The sequence below is a fragment of the Lynx canadensis genome, chromosome A1 (genome assembly GCF_007474595.2).
Source record: "Lynx canadensis isolate LIC74 chromosome A1, mLynCan4.pri.v2, whole genome shotgun sequence".
NCBI lineage: Eukaryota > Metazoa > Chordata > Mammalia > Carnivora > Felidae > Lynx > Lynx canadensis.
The window spans coordinates 29914942-29936860 of record NC_044303.2 but is presented as its reverse complement, the minus strand read 5'-3'; the positions used below and the strand labels follow the sequence as shown (position 1 = coordinate 29936860).

At 42.1% G+C, this 21919-nt stretch overlaps 1 protein-coding gene across 1 annotated transcript in view; it reads right to left on the bottom strand.

Annotated features, from left to right (window-relative positions):
- Positions 1-4069: 4069 nt before the first annotated feature.
- The window catches only part of LOC115521361 (protocadherin-8-like), a 59651-nt gene continuing 41801 nt past the window's right edge, over positions 4070-21919 (bottom strand). The window contains 2 exon segments of the mRNA XM_030326891.1: positions 4070-5821; positions 20164-20317. Coding sequence (XP_030182751.1) covers positions 4070-5821; positions 20164-20317 — 1906 coding nt within the window.

Below are 21919 nucleotides of genomic sequence, written 5' to 3'. Positions count from 1 at the left end.
AAATAAAACATTGCTATTGAGTATAAGAAGAAATGTGGTTGTTATTACCAAGTGACTAGACCCTCCCACATTGAATGCATTGCTTCAATCACCTTATGGTTGGCCACAGCAGCACCTGGAGCTACCAAGGGACTCAGAGAGCCTGCCTACTACTACGAGGAGGGAACTGTGTTATGGAAAGAATAAGATGGTAATTCTCTAAACAGAGAATAAACACTAGGAGCTCCAGGAATTTGATCTTTGTTTGAAAAGGACGATTTAACATTAAATGATCCGAAAAGATAAACTTGCTATAAAACCTTCAAGCTTTGAGATGACACTAAAATATTCTAGAAAGGAAAGCAACACAATGGAACTTCTAAAAAAACACCAGCAGTTTTACCCTAGTCTAAAATGCAACATGATCATGAGAAATGGTCATACAGTTGCAACGTATAAGCAAGTTAGACTATACCTTTCATTCATTCATTCATTCATTCACTCATTCATTTTTTAAGTACATATTTGAGGTTTGATGATTCAACATGGAATACAGAACAAATAAACAAATACATAAAGTAATGTCAGGCAGTGATAAATGGCATGAAGGAAAATAAAGCAGGGTGGAGAGTGACAGCCGGGGGAGACAGCTTGAGGTATGGAAAATCTCTTTGAGAAAACAGACATTTGAACACAGGCATAAATGAAGGAAGGATGCAAACAATATGGATATCTTGAGAAAGAGCATACCAAGCAGAAGGAATCGCAAGACCCTGAGGTCTGAGATGAAATATGTTTGGTTTGTTCAAGAACGAATCAAGAGAGCCAATATAATGACCCAAATTATCAAGCGGAAGAGTAATAAATCATTTGGAAGAAGCAACCAGGGGCCAGATAATACAAGACTTTATGGGCCACGTGTGGCTTATTTACAAATATGGCCCCAAAATTCTTTAATAACTTTTCAGTGTAGAGATGGGGGACTCTTCCCTTTCCCTTTGAATCTGGGTGGGTTTAAGACTGCTTGGACTGGTAGAACATAAATGACAATGTCATTTCAGAGACTGAGTTATAAAAGAGGATGTGACTTCTATCTTATTTGGAGGAACATTCATGCTTGCCTATGGCTGCCATGGTGTCAGAAAATCGAACCACATGTAAAGGGCACATGTAGCCCCTCTTCCCACGCCCAAGTAAGCAATCTTAGACCCTGAATAATCCTAATCCACATGCCAGACATGTGTCTAAACCTTGAGATGTCCAAAATGATTCACTGAATCCATGAGCATAATAAAATTGTTGTTTTGAACTGCTACATTTTGAGTTACATTTTGTTACACAACAGTAGTAATTGGGATGCCATGATAAGAATTTTTGGCTTTCATTTTAAGTGAGAAATCTTTGGAGAGTTCAATTATGTGATATGATTTGGAAAACAGACTGCAGGAGGGCAAGCATGGAAACACAGTCCAGTTTGGATCTATCCAGGCAAGAGATGATCGTGCCTGGGGAGGATAGCAGCAAAGAAGGTGGTGAGAAGAGCCCAGATTGGGAATATATTTTCAAAGTAAATCTAATCAGATTTGCTGATGGACTGGAAATTGAGTGGGAGAAGACACAAATCAAGAATGACACAAGGACTTTGGCCAGGGCAAGAAATTAAGTGAACAGAGTTGTCATTTACTGAGGCACACACGTTAGAGAAAGAACAAATTTGTAGAACAGAAATCAAGACTTCAGTTTTGAACATGTAGCATGTCTACCAGTTACCCAAATGGAGACATTGAGTAAGCAACTGGGAATATTAGTTTGGAGCTCTGGAGAGAGGCTGGTTCTATGGTTCTGTATTCAACTCTAAGGGTCTCATTTTAGGAAAGATATTTACACACCAGAGAACATTCAGAAGGGGACCAGGATGTAGATGCGTCTAGAAGTCATCTTGTTTAAAAAAAAATGTTGAAGGAACCAAACATAGGGCAAAAATATCCATAATGTGAAGAAATATATGAATCAGGAGGACATACCATTAGGACGCATCTTTGAGAGTAAGGTATCTGCTTTGAAGGACTAAAAGATCTAGTGCTCACTTCCACGGAAACTAACACCAAGTCCATAATCAACTTTCCCCCATAGAACTAGACACCATTAGAGAGATTTTGACCTAAAACGAAATTCCCAGACATGACAGGAGCTAGACTGAATAGCATGATGTTGTGTGGGTGCAAGATTCTACAAACAAAGCATGGCCGAAGAAAACCACAAAGTCATATGTTCCCAGCAAATGGCATCCTGACCTATTAAAAAAAAAATTACCTATTCATATGCTATCCACTTCTGAAATCCCCATGTATGGGAAGTTCTCCTTAGTGCTGTGGTACAAAATTATTTTAGTATTACTAACCAAAATATTCTGATTTTTTGTGTTTTAATAGTTTGCATTAATAGAGGCCACTTAGATAGGATGATTAAGAGGAAGAAATCTATAGCTGGAATCCTGGGCTGAGACCTTACTTCCAACACTGGGGCAAGTCCCTACCCTACTGGATTTATTATGGGGAATAAATAAGTCAGTTAGCGTAAAGTATTCAAAATACATAGAATCAGCTAAATAAGAAGCGTTCAGAAAAAAAATTGTTAGCTCTGTTCAGTAGCACTCGGCATACCCCCTCTATGACGGCACAGTCCGGACCACTTGTCTGTTTTTAATTCATTCAGGCATCCAGAATTATCAGGGCTTTGTGAGGAAGAGCTTCAAAGTCACAGGTTTGAACTTACCCTCTCGCTTTGCAATCACTGGAAAAGACGCTTTCTTGAAGCCCGCTCTATACTGATGTCAGAACTGCTGTCATTCGATTCACTGTCTCCTCTTCCGCTATCTTTCTCACTAAATTCATCTGGATTTGAATGTGTACTGGGAGTGAAAAGGACAGATTCACTCTGTTATCCATAAACATGTACAAAACGTCAAACACGTCGCTTAGACAGAGCCGTACGTACTCTGAAATTACCTTAAACTTGCAGCAGATTTACCCTCTCCACACAGGGATGGGGAATGGAAAGGACCTGAGCCTGAACCCTATTTAAAAAGAGGGGTGAGAGCAGCAGTTAATTTTTCACGCTCAGATATCAAAGCTGCCAGACAGGGCACGATATCCCTCCTCTGGAGTGCTTCAGAAAGATAGCATTTAAACCCTGAGGGACGAAGATGTTCCAACTGGACCCAGAAGGAAGTTACCAGGGGCAAAAACAGCACAAAGAGACGTGGGCCTCCTCGAAACGTGACCACCATGCCTCCTTCTGCCTTCGTCTGTGAAGAAATTTTCCTCTCAAATAAAAAGTCCGGAAAACTCAGTCCTTTGAAGTCCCAGACCAGATCAGGCTCTGAATTTTCCTAACGTCTGGGCAGGAAAATCGACTAACCGTTCATGAGGGGCCCTAAAACTGCTGGGGATCCCGCTCCTCTTTCGAAGGGAGGAGCCCAAGAACACCCCACTGCCCCCAGACCGGGAAATCTCCGCAGCCTCGCCCTCCTGGGCCTCTGCGTAAACGGAAAGGGCCAGTGTCTCCCCGAAGAACCTCAACTCAAAGCCCCCAGAGTCAGCCCCCGATGCTCTGCGACTTGGACCAGCCTGGCCACTCCTCGCGTGGTACCTGCTCAAGCTATGCCCACAAAGCTTCTTCTTCCGCGTCCTGGCCTCGCCTTGGCTGGAACAAGTCTCGATGGCAATGGCCACCAGCAGAAGGCCACAGCCGCTAGCCAAAACACCTGCCAAGACAACCAGGAAGCCAGGCTGTCGCCCTGCTCTCTGCGCTGTGCGACTCCAGGGGCGTCCCTACCCTCCCTCTTTTGGCGGCGGCGGCGGCGGCGAAGGCGGCACCAGCATCACTTCTCCGCCAGGTGGCGCCAAATCCGCGGGCACTAGGAGCAAAGTGGCGGTGCGCGATCAAGGCCCACTGGCCTCGGTCCCGCACCATGACGACCGCCGTCAGCTGGTTGGTGGGCTGTGGGGACAAGCGGCGCTGAAAAGACAGCTCACCCGTGAACGGGTGCGGCGCTAGCGCCGCGGGGCCGCCGCCGCTACGGTGGAAATTAGCTCTGTGTTGGGGCCTTCGTCTGCATTTGGGTCACCAGGTAGCCCAGCCGCGCGCCCTGAAGCAGAGGCAGCTGGGCTGAGCCATTGAAGAGTGGCAGTGTGACCAGCCGTTCTGGCAGTGTGACCAGTGAGTGCCCGTTCTGGTCCTCCACATGCAGGCACACCACGGCCCAGCCCCAGAGCTGCATAGAGCCGCCGTCGAGAGCTTCCAGCCCCAGCTGCAGCTCAGCCAGTCACTTGCGATCAGAGCACCGTTGTGCACACAGCTTCCCAGTAATAGGGTCCACAGAGATGTAGGGGGACACGGCGTCCTGGGCGCGACCCTCTTCGGCCTCCAGCAGTCTGCAGGTGACCTGGCCTTCGCGGCCCAAGTAGGCGCCAGGCGGGTTGTCCTCCCTCACTGACACGTCTTAGACCGGTCGCGTGAAGAGTGGCGCTTTGTCGTTCTCGTCGCTCACGCGCACCGTGTAGGGCCGCACGGTGCGTAGAGGGGGCGCGCCTCTGTCCTCGGCCACCAGCGTCAGGTTGTACTCAGCGATGCGCTCGCGGTCCAGGGACGCCGCGGTCACCACCAGGTAGCTGCCCGCGTAGGCCGGCTGCAGCCGGAAATGCTCGTGCCCGTAGAGGGCGCAGCGCACCTGCCCATTGGCGCCCGAGTCTCTGTCCGAGGTGCTGACCAGCGCCACCAGGCTCTCGCGCGCCGCCCCCTCTGGCACCAGCGAGATGGCGCCGGCCTCCGGCGTTCCAGGTCCGGTCGGCGAGGTCGCGTCCGCACCCCCGAGAGCCGCGGCGGCGGCGGCGGCGGCGGCGAAGGGAGAGGCGCCAGGCGCGCCCGGGGCGGCCAGCGGGGTGATGGTGATGTCCGGAGCGTTGTCATTGACGTCGCGGATGCGCACGATGACTTTGCAGGTGGAGGCCCGAGGCCCGGGACCGCGGTCCTGGGCCCGCACGTCTAGCTCATAGGTGTCCTGGCGCTCGTAGTCCACGGGTCCTGCCAGGGTGAGGCGGCCCGAGCGCGGGTCCAGGCGGAAGAGACGGCGCGCCTCGGGCGGGGTGCGGGCACCGAAGGCAAACACCACGTCGCCGTTGGGGCCCTCGTCGGGGTCGGCTGCGTCCAGGTCCAGCAGCAGGGAGCCCACGGGCGCGTCCTCCGCCAGCTCCACCTCGGCCACGGCGCCCTGCGGGAAGGCCGGGCTGTGGTCGTTGGCGTCCAGCACTCGCACGCTGAGGGCGGCAGTGGCGGAGCGCGGCGGGCGGCCGCCGTCCTGGGCCACTAGCTCCAGGCTGTAGGCGGCCTGGCTCTCGCGGTCCAGCTCCTGCAGCAGCACCAGGTCCGCGCACTGGGCGCCGTCCGCGCGCGTCTGCAGCTCCACGCGGAAGGGGCTGTGAGGCTCGGCCAGGCGCACGCTCTGCAGCCCGTTGGCTCCCACATCCTCGTCCACCGGCACCTCCAGCGGGATGCGCGTGCCCACAGCCGCGCCCTCGGACACCTCCACGGGGATCTGGGCCCGGGGAAAGCGCGGCGCGTGATCGTTGATGTCCCTCACCTCCACCTCCACGTGTATCAGCCGGAACTGCTCCTGGGAGAAGCTGACCACGTCGAAGGCCAGGACGCACTGTGGTGCCTGGCCGCACAGCCGCTCGCGGTCCAGGCCCGCGTCCCCGACGGTCAGCTGCCCGTCGCCCTCGCGCACTCGGAGCAGCGAGCTGTTGAACTTCATGAAACAGAACTGGCTTGGCACTTCGAGCTGGGAATTAAACAAGCCATGGTCAGACAGACCACCGATGTCGGTACCGTGGGCCCCTTTTCCTCATAGGTGCGGAAAGTTGACGGTTGCAGTGCAAAACCCAGACACCAGCTGCAGCCACAGAACCAGCAAGGATTCCAGTCAGGCCCAGCATTAAGTGTCAGCGGGAAATCTGAGCTTCCAATGAGACGTCATTGTCCCTTAAAAAGAAAAAGGCCAATCAGAAGTTCCCGCTGAGACTTCCAGTCCCACAAGCCCTCTCCTGCAGGCAGTCAGGAGACACTTGCCCTCCTAAATACATCTGATCGCTAAACCCTCTCTGCTGTGTCATCACTTTTCTGTGCTCCAGGCCTAAGCTTGCCTCTTCTGAACCTTACTGGGGAGGTTACATAGAGAAGAATGTGCAAACAAGCATCCATCCTTCTGGGCCAGTCTGTAGAGTCTCCGGGCCTTGGGTCACGTGGTTCCCTAAAAGAGCTGGCAGAAGGGCCTGGAAAACTGAACTGTGGCCAGGGAAGTGCAGGGGATCAAGAGTCCTACAGACGTTTGCACTGTAAGAATGCACACGCTTGCTTTTCCAGTGTGCGTGATTTCCACTTTGATGGCAGGAGCAGGGAATCTGCAGCCTCTGTATCCCTTCTAAACACATTTACATATTCCTCAGACGGAGACACAATTACTCTTCTCTACCATTTTTAAACCAACGCCTGTATGCATCTTTTGCCACTCACAGTTACCCATCTACGTGGGGTTATCAATTCCTGTATTGAAAGATTCTGGGGGAACAGCTTCTCCAGGGTTAGGCAACGTCTAATCAGGGAAGAACTGTTTTCCGAAGTAATCGTTTCTAAATAGCTTTTCTGTAGCAAAGGAACCATTAATGATGAGATTTCAGCCCCTTCATCTCCTTTTATGTCAGTAATTACTTATATGTGAGGAATCAGTGTCAGTCAGGGAGGTTTGTCAGCCACAAACCACTGTAAGGGATAGTTAAGGGTAGGAAAAAGATTTAGGGAAATAGATCGCAGTCAGTCTTGTTAGAAAATTGCTAGAGACCAATTATTTCTAAAAAGCCCTTGGCTGAAGAAAACCATGGGTGGCCTGATGGGCTGAAGGCTAAAGAAACATTAAACCATCTGTCTAAAGCACAGTAAATAGTCTTGTGTTGAGTTCTCTTTATGTGTGAAATGTTCTAAATGCCAAACGGTCCACATGTTAATGATGACATTCTTCCTCATGCCATGGAGTCATCATCAGTGCAGGGTTCTTTAACCAGTCATCTTGAATAAAATCAGGGAACAGACTGAGTTATTAATATGCCCCGGCTATTCTTGGCTCCTACATGATCTGTAATGTTATTGTTTCCTGCAGGGACATGTCAGTAAATGACTATTTTTTTTTTTTCTTTCACTCTTAGGAGAAGGTTGCGTCTATTTTAGTGCCAGGATTTACGAATCCAGTTCTGAAACTGAGCCACCTTTGATGAGATAATTAATTTGCAGGAATTTTAATTTAGTGGAACATTTGGCAATGACTCTAATTATAAGTACCGATAACCCGATGTCGGAGAAGTTTGCAGTAGGAAGCATGAATTGATTTGGGTTGGGTGCTCTGAGATCCTAAAAAGAGAAAGTACTTCATCTTGTTTACTGTAGAGTTTTAATTTTGCCTGATGAGGCATCAGTCTGAGGAAAGGAGCGACTCTACTATAGTTTCGCTGGACCAGATTCTTGTTAAGCCAGTATCCTCACGGGCATAGAATCAGTTAGCTTTCTTTCTTGGCAGTGAGTATCCTGAAGAAGGGCCTGGTTATTCAGCCTCTGGGTCTCAAGGAAAACAAGAGAATCTGACCCTCCATCCAGCTTCTTAATTCCTACATTCCCCTTAACTGAAGCTTGAAACCTGATTCAGCTGATGCCGTTTAAAAGGCACATGCTTCCATACACATTAGCCAGGAGAGGGACCCATTTAACCACAGTCTGAGTCTCATTTCTTCCTCTTCTCCCTCATCTCCAGCAATCTCTGCCAGGCTTGGCCTCTGCCAGTCTTCAGCATTATTGTCGCCATTCATGATGAGCGAAAACTGCTCAGCATATTGAAAATGAATAGTCATGACTCTATCCACAGAACATCAAAAGATCCGGATAAAATATGAAAAAGGCAAGCAATCAAACACATTACCTCCACAATGCTAAGCATCTGGATACGTATGTTTGGAAACATCCAGCTATGATGTTTAAATGCTCGATTGCATTTTCCCCCGCGTTTCCTCCAGCTGTTTGGCAACAAGTAGACCATCTACGATAAGGAATATGCTATATTGTTAGTGATTCATTATTAACATTAGCATTGTTTTCCTAGTAAACAACCACCTTATTAAAACGCTGCTTTATGAATGAAGGACAGCTGGAGTTTCAGGAAAGAGACATTTTCTGAGGCGAAAATCAGTTCTGTGCCAGTAGAATGACAAGCCACATAATATAGAAACTGTATGATCTGTCCCCCCCCCCCCAGGGATGTGTCATCAGGAAGCTGTGTTTACAGCCCTGAGCTGCGGGTGCTCTCATGTTCCATTCTGTTGGCTCTGTTAGATAAAAGTCTGTCTCAATATTAAAAGCATTGTGGCAGAAATTTGGTTTATGTTGCTTGTTTTCCCATTTGCCAGCATATTGCCAAACCGTAAGCCCATAAAATGTAGCTCTGATCTCTGTCGGAGTCAAACATGAAGCAAAACAAACAATGGGAGCAGAGGACTACCACCACCCCGGGATGACCAAAATGTGGATAAAGCAGCAATTTGGTTCTCTTGCTCAGTTTGGTTTTAAAGGGGGTGTCGTGGCAGGATTTTGGTAAACTCCCTACAGTTTACTTTTGTTTCTAAAACAAAAGCACCAGATATATTAGCATCTGCCACCCCCCCCAAAATGCCAGGAAACCAGATCTAGAAAATAGCATTTGCGTTCTAATCATTTCAAGGGAATATTTTGTTTTGCTGAGCACATAACACCAGAGTGTCCCTTTACACAAAAGCACACTGTACATAAACAAATTTTCATCGTAAACATGGGGAAAAATCGGTCTCTTAATTCAGAATAGTGTCTGTGCCTTTGCATATTTCCTCTTTCCTATTATGTGAAACTAATGACATATGTTGGAGGGCGCAGGAATGAGCTATAGGAAAGTCCCTAATGTGCAGATTTCACTAGACCATGGTGTCCATGCATCAGAATAAGCATCAACTTTCACAGGACCTTGAACTAATACTTTCCTGGCCCAGAAACCATTTTTGTGTCATTTAGAACAAATCACTCTACATAGTGTACTGAGACCCATTTTCATTTCTCAACTGAACAAACATCTTATAGGCGAATGAGCAAAATATTATCGTATGCAATGTTGCTGTCTTCAAGGAGTTAAGTTCCAGAAATTGAAGCTATGAAGACTGTTTGAAAGAAAACAAATTTACCTAACAGCTGGATGTTTTTTCTTTTTAAAAATCATACCTTGAAAAAACTAAAGTTAATCTTTAGGAGTATGAGCCCCCAAAACAGAGAAATTGTTTTAAGTCATCACATAAGAAGTACCATTATCTCATTCCTATTACTCCATTGTGTAATCAATGTGTTAGTATGTCTTCACTGTGTAGTCATTTATAAGAAAACTTATCAGCAAATTGCTGGCCCTTTTTGTGAAATGATTTCAGGGAAAATAATTCAGCCCTAAAGTCAGCCAAAATACTGTCTACAAGCATCGCATAGAAACAAATGATGTTTTATCAACTCTTTAAGTGCTTTAACCTAGAGAAAATCAGAGAGAACGATGATAGAGTATCAATACTAATCACAAATTCCCCTGTACGTAAAACAAGGATTTAAATGATACAATCTTCTCTTAGAAAAAGTTTCCCATAGGATCATTATGTTAATAAACATATCATCAGAACTATATAATCTTAAAATACCACGTAAGACTAGTTTTTAAATTGCTGATTTTATTATTCTAGCTGCATGAAGGACAGTAAATCAATGCATAATTAAAAATACCTTACCTTTTTGTTTCAGGGATGTCTCAAACCCCAAGTGAGCCAACGAAATTGACTTTCGTGCTTGACTTCAGTCATTGGCTCAAGGATCATAGTTTGTATTCTCGTCACCCTGTAGAGAGAAAACCTGCCCCCCACCCAGAGATTGTAGCAAAGCAAGAAGAGAATAAAAGAATAAAGATCGAGAAGAAACTTTTTATCTGTGCCTTATTTTATCTTCCTCTCTCTCCCTCTTAGCTGAACCTCTCTCTGTCCCTACTCTACACAGACGCTCAGGCTCACAGTAGTCAAAGCACTCTCGGGGCCTTTACCAACAGATATTGGATCAAATATTGGTAATACGATAAAGCTCACAGCTTTGTAGAAGAATATGATGAAACATTTAAAAAATAAAACCATCAGAGTTCAGAGAAGGTCACAAGTGCCAAATGACAAAGAGACAGTTGTATCAAGCGCAAACAAGAAACGATCTCAAGAGTTTCCGGGTACAATCACAGGCAGCCAGAACTGCCAAGGACACACAAACCCTGGGAGTGATGTGAACAAGTTGTGGAGAAGGACAGGCACAGAGCCTGTTACAGAGACCTAGTAGACTAGTTGTTGGAGTAGATGTTTCGAGGACACTATGGAGATGCTATGGGCCATTGTGTGTGTTTTTCCCTTTTCCAGATGGGTTTTTTTTTTTAATTTTTTTAATTTCAGCTCTTCGTCATTAGATGTGTCAGGGGATGTCAAGTGTATCAGATGGGTTGTCAGATCATGAGCCGTTATACCCAGCCCTGACTGGAAGAAGTGCACATCTTTCCAAGATCCTATACCAGTCTTTCAGCTTCCCCATGGGACCTGATTAAGTCACCAACTGGTGGAAACAAAAGAATGTCCTACTTAACAGGGCCCAACATGCAGGAACAGAAAGTTGATTCATTTATCTTTCGCCTTTTCCCTCCAGCTCACCCTCCCTGATAAATGCAGCCACCCCAACATGAAACGTCTTGCATCCAGCTGCACCTATCCGGCCCTTGTCCTTTGTCTCTCAACCAACCACTGGATATCTTTGTTGACTCATTTTGTCTCTGTAACACTGCTGTCAGCCTGCAGCTGAAGATTCCATCAGTCGACTCAGCCCCTCCTTCCAAAATCCTCTTCCCTTCTGCTTTTAATCCAAGGCAGACAAGGCTCCCCCTCGTTCCTGAGAATTCACCTCTTATCTGTTTCTCTTGTTCCTGGCTGCTTTATCTATTTCCCTGATTCAGGACAGCTGACAGCTTTACAAAATAGCTTCTGTCTCTCCCAGAAACCTCATCAAAGGAGGCTGGAGGAGGGATTTGAGGTCCCTTCTCAGCCTGAGAGCAGAGTGCCTGACCAATGCAAAATACAGCAGGACAATACTTCATCTGCTCGCCCCATCTATTCCTGAAGGACAACGTGCTGTACGCTTTTAAATCTCCCAGGTCAATTTAACCATCCAACCCTTCACAGTGAATGGGCGATGGCTATAGAATTCTCAAGTGTTCCTGCTTGACTTCAGGATTTACTCCATTGTCTTTTTTTTTTTTTTTTTTGGAGGAGGGGTGCTCAGTACTCTTGTATTACTTTATTTTTTTTTCATTTTTTTAATTTTTAAATTTTATTTAAATCCAAGTTAGTTAACATACAGTGTATTAATGATCTCAGTAGAATTGAGTGATTCATGATTTACACATAACACCCAGTGCTCTTCCCAACAAGTACCCTCCTTAATGCCCATCACCCATTTAGCCCATCCCTCCAGCCAGCACCCCTCCAGCAACCCTCAGGTTCTTCTCTGTATTTAAGAATCTCTTATGGAAAACCACACCCCATTCTCTTTCAATAACATCCATAAACTTAACACCTATTAGTAATATATTTATTTGGGGGTTCCTGAGTCGGTTGAGCCTCTGACTCTTAGTCTCGGCTCAGGTCATGATCTCACGTTTCGTGCGTTCGAGCCAGCATCAGGCTCTGCGCTGACAGCGCGGAGCCTGCTTGGAAGTCTCTCTCCCTCTCTCTCTCTGCCCCTCCCCTCCTCTTTCTCAAAGTAAATGTTAAATAATAACAATCGTAATACAATTTGGTAGTGTGAAGGTAAAAGGGAATATACGAAAGAATCACATATGACACAAAAGTTAAGTTCTAAATCTATCACAAAACTTACTTTATATATTTAAAGAGGCTATTAAATAAAAATTATCATTTCCTGATCAAAAATGTTTAGTTATCCCCACTACCTCTAAAACAAGATACAGCTCTTAGACCCTCTGTGAATTCAGCCCTACCTATCTTTCTACCACTCAATATCGTGCACTCCACTGTTTATGCTCCAGTGCAACTAGATAGGAGATTGCCCTGGAACTGTTTTATTTATTCCCACTGCTGTGCTTTGCTCACATTGTTGTTCTCTGTTCCTACAGTGTGGTTCCTTCTGCATGTGCTATTACCATGCTATGCGTTCTTTAAAGCAGTACTTTTAATACATTAATGCAGCTGCAAATCACCTGAGGATCCTGTATGAAAGCAGATTTAGATCTAGGTCTCGGGTAGAACGTGGGATTCTGTACTTCCAACAAGCCATTGATGTAGCTCCATGGCTGCTCTTTGAGAAGCAAGGCTTGAGAGCTTGTTCAAAGGTCAGCTCTTGGGGGAAAGTGCCTTCTCGCTGCCTCAGCTATAATGCGTCTCTCCACTGCGTGTCTTCCAACACTGTAATTAGCTTTCCCCCACTTCTGCCATTCTGCCTTACTACAGAGCTCAACTCCCAAATCAAATTACGATATGGCATAGTGTTTTTTGTAAGCTTGGCTGTGCACTTTCATGTCATAAGAAGGGCCCATCATACGTTTGTAAATAGCAACAGTATCATGCTCAAAGTGGTTGTTTAGTAAATTTGGCTGATTCAGACTAGATTAGATAAGCCAGCGTTGCTGTGGTGTCTCCCTTAAAGGGAACCTTTATGACAGACCCAGACCAGGTATCATAGGCAAACGCCTGGATGCTGCATAGAGCAGGGGTTAAGAGTGTGGGCAGATGACTTGGGTGTGAATCCTGGCACCACCATACCCTAACCATGTGGCTTTGAACAACTCATCTAAACTCTCTAAGTCTCAGTTTTGTTTTTTTGTTATAAAATAACAGCGATCATACCACTTTGTAGGACTCTTCTAAGGTTTAAGTCAGGGAACAGATGTAAATGAGATGGTGTTTATAAAGCACTAAGCATTGTGCTAATTGCGTTGTAAGTGTTCTATAATAATCACAAATTTTTATTTTTACCTGGAATGACAGTTGTTTTTTAATTGCCATGACAATCCTTTTTCTTTCTTTCTTTCTTTTTAATTTGCATCCAAATTAGCATATAGTGCAACAATGATTTCAGGAGTAGATTCCTTAGTGCCCCTTACCCATTTAGCCCATCCCCTCTCCCACAACCCTTCCAGTAACCCTCAGTGTGTTCTCCATATTTATGAGTCTCTTCTGTTTTGTCCCCCTCCTTGTTTTTATATTATTTTTGTTTCCCTTCCCTTATGTTCATCTTTTTTGTCTCTTAAAGTCCTCATATGAGTGAAGTCATATGATATTTGTCTTTCTCTGACCGACTCATTTCACTTAGCATAATACCCTCCGGTTCCATCCACATAGTTGCAAATAATTGCCATGACAATTCTAAGATAAGTTTTAGATTCCTTTAATCATTTTCGGGCTGTTCTTCAACACCTCTACTGTGACTTGACTACTCTCTTTAACGCTGAATAGCAATCACAAACACAGTCTGTAAGGGTTAATACCACCGATCGCGGTCTCCTTCCTGTATGTTAAAGCTAAGAATATGCCAATTCCAACTCTAGAAATTGACATAAAAGATTACTAAATTGAGCCCATAAGGTTACCACAGCAACCGCTAGATGTCATCTTTAGAATGTCCCTGTGCTTCACATCCTATTTGAGTAAGAGCTATAAAGTATATACATTCACCCATCTACTAAATAATTGGCTTGCGCACAGTTTTAAAGAGTAATCATAGCCACTCATGCATCAATATAACAAGATATGCAATGGCAGTACATATTTTAAAATGCACACTGTAAAAGTATAAGACTTCCTCAATATTTAATTTCTATTTCTTTTATTTATGTTATGATATATAGCCTTTTTATTTAAAATTAGTGAATCACACTTAAACTTGCTTCGTTTTCGGAAAAAGAGAGTTTTATTTTGACAGCTGTTCCTCTCTTATAACCAGTGTAATACATGCCCAATGTGAGAAACACAAGAAAACCTCACATTTAAAAAAACCTCTAATGACACTATTCAACCATAACAGCTGGCAACATTTTATATCATGTATTATTATTATTTATATTTTATATTATACATGTGTATATTTATATATAATATTTTCTATATAGAGAGGGAGATAAAAGATATATGTGCACACAGAAAAACATCTATATATACATGTACACACATGTATATGTACATATACAACAAAAATTATATTTACAAATATTGTTCATATCCTGCTATTGAATGTAGCCTATTGTTGTGTCTTAGTCTTACATTGTGAAAATTATTTCATGTTAATAGAGTGTTATATGATGTCATTTTAACAATTGCTTGGTATTATACCGTATGTATATATCATAATTTAACCGTTCCTTTGCTGTTGAACATAGTGTTGGTTAGATTAAGCTTGGCTATTTCTAACAGGAAAATGTAAATATAGTGCTTAAACTAAATTGGAGGTTATTTTCTTTCATGCAAATTAAGTCTCAAGGCATGCACGGACATTCCCACAGTACCCAGGCTCCTTCTTGTTATTCTGCCATCCTTAGAGCGTTGCCTTGTGTTCCAAAATGGTTCAGATCTAACCATTACATCCAGAATCCAGTAAGGCAAAGAGACATGGCCAAAGAACAGAGACTTCTTAGTGAATGTTGACTCACAACACTTCCAATAGCCACAAGTTAGCTACAAGGGATGGCCAATGTATGAATGCTTTACTGGGTGGCAATGTGCCCATCTACAAAACCAGAGTTATCGCTGAGGAAAAAAAGTTGTGACGATGGAAGAAAAAAAAAGTCTCTGACACAGACAGTTATCTTGTTTCCAATTTTTTTGCTATTGTTAATAATGCTGTGATGAACATCCGTGCACATAAACCCATACACATATCTCTGATAATTTCCTTGGGATAAATTCCCAGAAGAGTAATTGCTCAGCTCAAGAATATACCAGATTTTAAGAGTTTTGATGCCTATTGCCAAACTACCCTCCAGAAATACTGTATCAACTTCTACTCTCATCAGCAATGTAAGTTGGGGAGAGGAAATGCTTTATAAGACTCTATTTAATTTGACTGTTCAAAGATTCCATACCTTTTGCAAGAAAGATAAAGATCCCCCACATCTCTGGAAAAGTAATGATTGGGAAGATTTCTGGAAAAAAAAAACAAAAATAAAAAACTCAGTGTCAAGTGAAAAAGCCTTTTTCAAAATCTAATAACATCAAAGGAAATGCAGCCTAAGGCCTAGCAATGGAAAAGACATTGCTAACTTTGGTTATTCAGTATATTTTAAAAGGGATGCATGAGAAAACAAACAACATAGTGTAGTGGAAAGAGCATTGGATTTAGTGCCAAAAGACCTGAGTTGGAATCTCAATTTCTTTACTGTGACTCTAGGTAAGCTATTTAACCTCTCTTAGTTCATTTTCTCCATTATAACAATAGGGCAGTTAATATCTCTCTCTCCTTTGTAAAGTTTAAATTTGTTAATGTGAAAAGATTTAATCATCGTTGTATTTGAATCGAAATTTGCACTCTCCTTAAATTTTATGATACTACAATTCAGTATTTTATATCCTTCATAACTGAATAAAGATGAGTAATAAATTATTTTTCTTCAATAAAAAGAAAACTTAATAAGACATTCCTCATGGCTTACTATTGTTTTTGCTATTGGATTTTTTTTGTTATTTTTATCACTAAAGGATTTGAAATTTTTAAATTAATTTTATTAAAGCATCATTTACATACAATAAAATCCACTCATTTTAAGTGCCCAGCTCAATGAGTTTTGGCAAGCGTATGCACTGTGAAATCACCTCAGTCAAGATGTAGAATGTTTCCATCAACCCCAGAAAGTTCCCTCAGTATTACTTTGCTGTCAGTTACATTCCAGGCAACCTCTGATCTGAACTGTATCCCTGTTAGTTGTACCTTTTTTCAAATGTCATAGAAAAGGAATCATACATCATGTACTCATTTGTGTCTGTCTTCTTTCGCTCAGTATATTTTTGAGAGGCATCCATGTTATTCCATGTATTTCTTTTCTGTTTATTGCTGAGTAGTACTCTATTGTATGAATATACAGGTATGAATATATCATTCACCTGTGTGCACATTTGAGTTCATTTGAATAGTTTACAATTTGGGGCTCTTGTGAATAAAGCTACTGTGAACATCAGTCTACCAGTCTTTAGTGGACATTTTATTTTGAAAGAATGGGGGATAAATACCTTAAAGTACAATTGCTAGGGCATATAGTAAGTTCATGTTTAATTTCACATGAAACTGACAAACTGTTTTCCATAATGGTTGTGCCACTTTGCATTTCACTAGCAATGTGTGAGGTATCCTGGTGTTCCACATACTCACCTACGTTTGATATTCATAGTCTTTTAAAATTTTTGCATTCAGGTATGTGTGAAGTGGTATCTCACTGTGGTTTTAATTTGCATTTCCCTGATGAATAATGATGTTGAGCATCTTTTGATAGACTTGTTCTTGACAGTTTTCACATTTTTTTGGTGCAGTGTTTGTTCAGGTCTTTTTCCTATTTTAATGGATTGTCTTCCTTATTATTAATGTGTATTATGTTCTTTATATATTTTATTTTGTAGAGTGTTAAGACCTTTTCCCATTTTTAATGGGTTGTTTGCATTCTCATTGTTGAATTATAAGAGTTCTTTGTATATTTTGATTATGATTTCTCTGTCAGATATATGTATATGCATGAATATTTTTTCCAGCCAATGGATTGCTTTTCATGTTCTTAACGGTATATCTTGAAGAAGTTTTTAATTTTGGTGAAGTTCAAATTACCATTTTTAAATTTGAAGATTAGTGCTTTTTGTGTCCTATCTAGGAAATGTTTGCCTATCCTAAGCTGACACATATTTTTTCCCACATGATCTCCTAGAAGTTTTGTAGTTTATCTGTGACATTTAGATCTGTGATTTATTTTGAATTAATTTCTCTGTATGTTATAGACTGTGGGCCAAGGTTTATTTTTTCTAATATAGATATCCAATTGTTACAGTACCATTTGTTGAAATGACTATCCCTTTCCCATTGAATTACCTTGTTACTTTTGTCAAAATGAATTGATCATATACATGTAGATCTATTTCTGGATTCTCCATTTTGTTCCATTGAGTCTGTCTACCCTTTGACTATTCCATATTGTCTTGATTGCTATAGCATTTATAGAAGGTCATGAAGCCTTCTATAAATCCTCCAATTTCTTTTTCAAAATTGTTTTTACTATTCTTGTTGTTTTACTATCCTTTGGCATTTCTGTGTAAATGTTAGAATCAGATTCTCAATTTTTACAAAAATGAGTTCTATAATTTTGGTTGTCATTACATTGAATTTAGTTGTCATTACATTGAATTCAACTCGGGGCAAATGAACATCTTAACAATATTGAATGTGCCAATCCATAAATACGGTATATCTCTTTATTTAGAATTTTAAATTTTTCTCAGGAATATTTATTGTTTTCAGTATACAAATCTTTTATGTTTTTTGTTACATTTATTTAAAAATATTTTGTTTTTGATATTATCCTAAATGTTTTTTAATGTTTATTTTGTAGTTGTTTGTTGTTAATATATAGAATACAGTTGTTTTTTTTTTTCTTGGATGCATCCTGAAACATTAATTCTAATTGTTTATTTCTTTGTTTTTTTTTATAGACTCAGGCTTTTCTGTCATGTCATTTGTGAATAAAAACAGTCTTCCCAAATATCTGTTCCTTTTATTCCTTTTTTCTTGCTTGATATGACTAGCTAGGACCTCTAGTACAATATTGAATAGAGGTGGTGAGAGCAAATATTTTTGCCATATTCTCATTCTTAGAGAACAACATTTGATGTTTCATCAGTAACTATATTTGTTGCAGATATAGTTACTGTGTTCATTATCAATGTTGGAGACTCTTTCTATTCCTAATTTGCTGAGAGATCTTATCATACGTGGTTGTAAGAATTTCATCAAATGTTTTCTCCAGTTTCTACTGAGATTATTTATTTATCCTTTATTTTGTTGGGGTGATGGATTACATATATTAGTTTTCAAATGTTAAACCATCCTTATATTTCTAGGATCAACCTTACACAGTCGTGAGGTATCACGTTTTTTCTAGCTATTGATGGATTTGATTTGCTAAAATTTTTATTTTTACATCTATGTTAATGAGGGGTATCGGTTGATAGTTTTTTTCTTGTAATGTCTTTGACAGTCAAACTAACTATTAGCTACTAAATTTGAACTTGTTAGCATAGGTTTTAGGCTGTGGAAAACTCTAGTTGATCCTCATTCTCTATAACTTAGTGGAAATTTCCAAACTGTCTCTCTGAACATCTTGACAAAGCTTGGATTTTTAGGCTTTAATAGGGTAGGTCTAGAGTAAGCCTTACTATAAGACAACATGGTCATTTCTTCTAGAGTAGGACCTCTCTGGTGTCTCAGATAAATGCCTGGGGTGCTAACAAGAACTCTCTCCTTAGGCTAGGTCAGAACTCCAACATCTTCCAGTAGCATTCAACCTCTGGTACCTCGGTTCTACCCTCAGGCCTGCCATGATAAGCTCCGTATAATCTTGCCCCAGAATATGTGTCCCAGTCCTCGGTGAAGAATTCATGGGAACTCCCATACAGACTCCTCACTCTTCTTTCATCATCCAGCACAGCTCCCTATTCCCCAGTGCCCTGATATGTAGTTTCCATCCACTTGAGTAGCCCCCAACTCCTGTCTCTGCCTCTTAGGTCAACTAGACTATCACACTCTGCGTGGACTCCAGCTTTCTGTACCACAGTTGGAAACTTGGGAAGAGACCTGGATGAACATAGGGAGTGAGTTTCCCTTCTTTTGGGGATTGTGCTTCCTGTTGTTCAATACCTGAAAATAGTTGCCTTATACATTTGTCTAGTTTTAGAGTTATTTATGAAAAAAAGCAGAAGTCCTCAGGGTTTTGTTTTATATAAACTCTTTGACTTGTGGCTGCCAGAGGGAAGATATCAGAAACATTAGGACAAAGACAAAATGGATTTTTTTATTATCTCAAAGATGTGCTGAAGGCAAGATGGTTGCAGGCTGTATACAGACATTTGGAAAATATCATACTTCTCAGTCATTTTAAAATCTTATCTTTTCACCTATTTCCCAAGAACCCTTTTATTCTCATAATATTCTAAAAATCTCTTGATAATAGCCACCCGCTGAGTTAATAAGAAAAGTCCAGGCCAACTGATCCTTGTTGCATTCTTAACGAAATAGAAAAATTGAGACCGAGGGAAATGCAAGAGGGAAAACCTACCTGTGTGCTTCACTAAGAAGGACAAGGAAAAACTACCCATGCTTTTCCTGAAACCAAGTGTACTTGGCCAGATATGTAAGAAGGAGCTTCTTGGCCCATCTAGGAAGCAAGGATCTGTTTACAAGAACTAGATGCAAATCCTTGATCCCAACTTCAATGAAGAAAATGATGAAGGAGACTTCAACTCTCTTTCTTCCCACCAACGCCCCTCCCTTCCACCTAACTTGGAGATTCTGCACTTGTTGTATCAAATATCTATTGCTGTATACCAAACCAATCCAATACTTAGTGGCTTAAATAACCACCATTTTATTTTCCCTGATTCTGTGGTCAGCAGATTGGGCAGAGTTCAGTTGGGTGGTTCCTTTTCTGGTCTCCCCTGGGGTTGCTCATGTTTTTATAGTCATCTGTCTGCTCATATGGGGCTGTTTAGTCCAAGCCTCACTCAAACATCTGGCAAATGGTGCAAGCTGTCAGCTGGACCATGGGTCAGCAAGAGGCCAGAAGACTTCTTCACATAGTGGTCGTGTTCCAAAAGCAGCAAGAGATGGAGCAAGCCCGACTAAGAAAGCATTTGTTATGCCTCTGCTTGGGTCACATTTGTTAACTCCCTGTTGCCAAAGCAAGTCACATAGCCAAGGCCAGAGTCAATGTGGGAAAGGACTACTAGAGGGTGTGGATACCAGGAGGTATGATTCACTGGTGCCATTACTGGAACAGTCCACCATGTTACTGAGATCTTCAACCATGCCCCTAAGCCCTGGTGTATTTGTGTTATCTGCCTTCAGCAAATCTTCATTATCACAACATGCTTCTTCTAACAGAAGATGGGACAACCTGGAAAGACAGGAAGAGGGATTGCTGATTCCTAAGTCTGTTTTGCTTTAACAATTTGACACAAATAGCCAGGGTTTCATTCCCGTAGGTGTAGTTGTAGCAAACATGAACAGGTACAGTGCTACTGGTTGTTGATATCAAACCTCCATTTTCACTTCTGCTGTAGGGCTGGAAAATATTTAGAACACCAACCCCGCCCATATATGTCAGTTACTTGCAATACACCAATCCAAGTCTGATAAGTACCCTAGGCATAATTCACAGACTCACAGGCTCCTTAGCACTTGCCCAAACCCTCCAAGTTATACTTGGAGAAACTGAGGCCCAGAAAAATCAAGGGACTTGTTCCAAATAGGTCATGCAAGAATTAGATAGGAAAACTAAGCTTGGAATCCAAGTCTTTCCATTGTTACACCCATGTGTTCTTTATTAAGCAGTATCACGACTGATTTTCATGTGATTTAGTTCCGCCTTTGTGGACAACATTCTCTTAAACTGCTGCCTTAGTTTATGTATTTAAGATCTGCATTCCAGTCACAGACACTAAATGTAAGCTTTCTTAATTGATAAAGAGAAGACAGAAGACATTTGGAATTTCCTACTTCGTATTCTTTATAGAGTTTGATAGGAACATATTTCATCACTGCAATTCCATCTCATGATTTTAGGGGTGGATGGGAATGAAGAAGAAGTGTATGCAAAACCATCTTTCCTGAATTCTCTCACCCCATTTTTTCAGCAAAAGCACCCCAGAGCCCTGACTCCACCAATCAGCCCTGACACCAAGGAATTTCAGCACCACCATTATTGCCTTAACATGGCAGCCATCCTCAGAAATATTTCCGTTCTGATCCAGTCACCTTTTTATACATGCCCCAGAATCACTTCAGTCCCAACACTTTAGGATCTGCACTGCTTTTCTCCCAAAAGCAATCACTGAAAGCAGGTTTAAACACTCCTTTGAAAGGAGAGTCAAGTTGTGCTCTTTAACAGACTAAGGGGCAAGACACTGGAAATAGAACTATCTCTTGCATCTAATAAAATCCAAGTTGTCTCTCTGAACAAACAAAGGGGCATAAAACAGAAGATAAAAACCCTGGGGCCACTTGGGGCTACTCAGACTTCCAGGACCTTATGATTTCGTGTGGTCTAGCCGAACCATGAATTTTACAGTTACAAAGGCATGAGCACCCGATACAACTACAAATCACTAATAAGACTGTACAAGCACACATTGAAAATTCAAATTCATCTTTAGCAAGTGAAGGGTGTGCTAACAGGAGAAAATATAAACAGCGCATGGAGAGAGATACATAAGAAAGGTACTAACGCACCAATTCAAACTCTTGTCAGACATCTCTTTAGTGCTCCTGTCAGCAGGAAGCCAATTACTTGGAAAGAATGAAGTTTGTTTTATGAGCACAATATTACAAACGCAGCCCCTTCATCCTAACATCAAGGAAGAATTTTGCATTTCCAATAGAAGCCAACAGTGCTCTGCAGCTGATGAGCTGGTAGTTTGGAGGTTAAAGCTAGGGGAGGACTATGAGAGGAACCAAAAAGCTCCTTAACCCCCTAAATCTAGCTCTGGTGATTAATCTA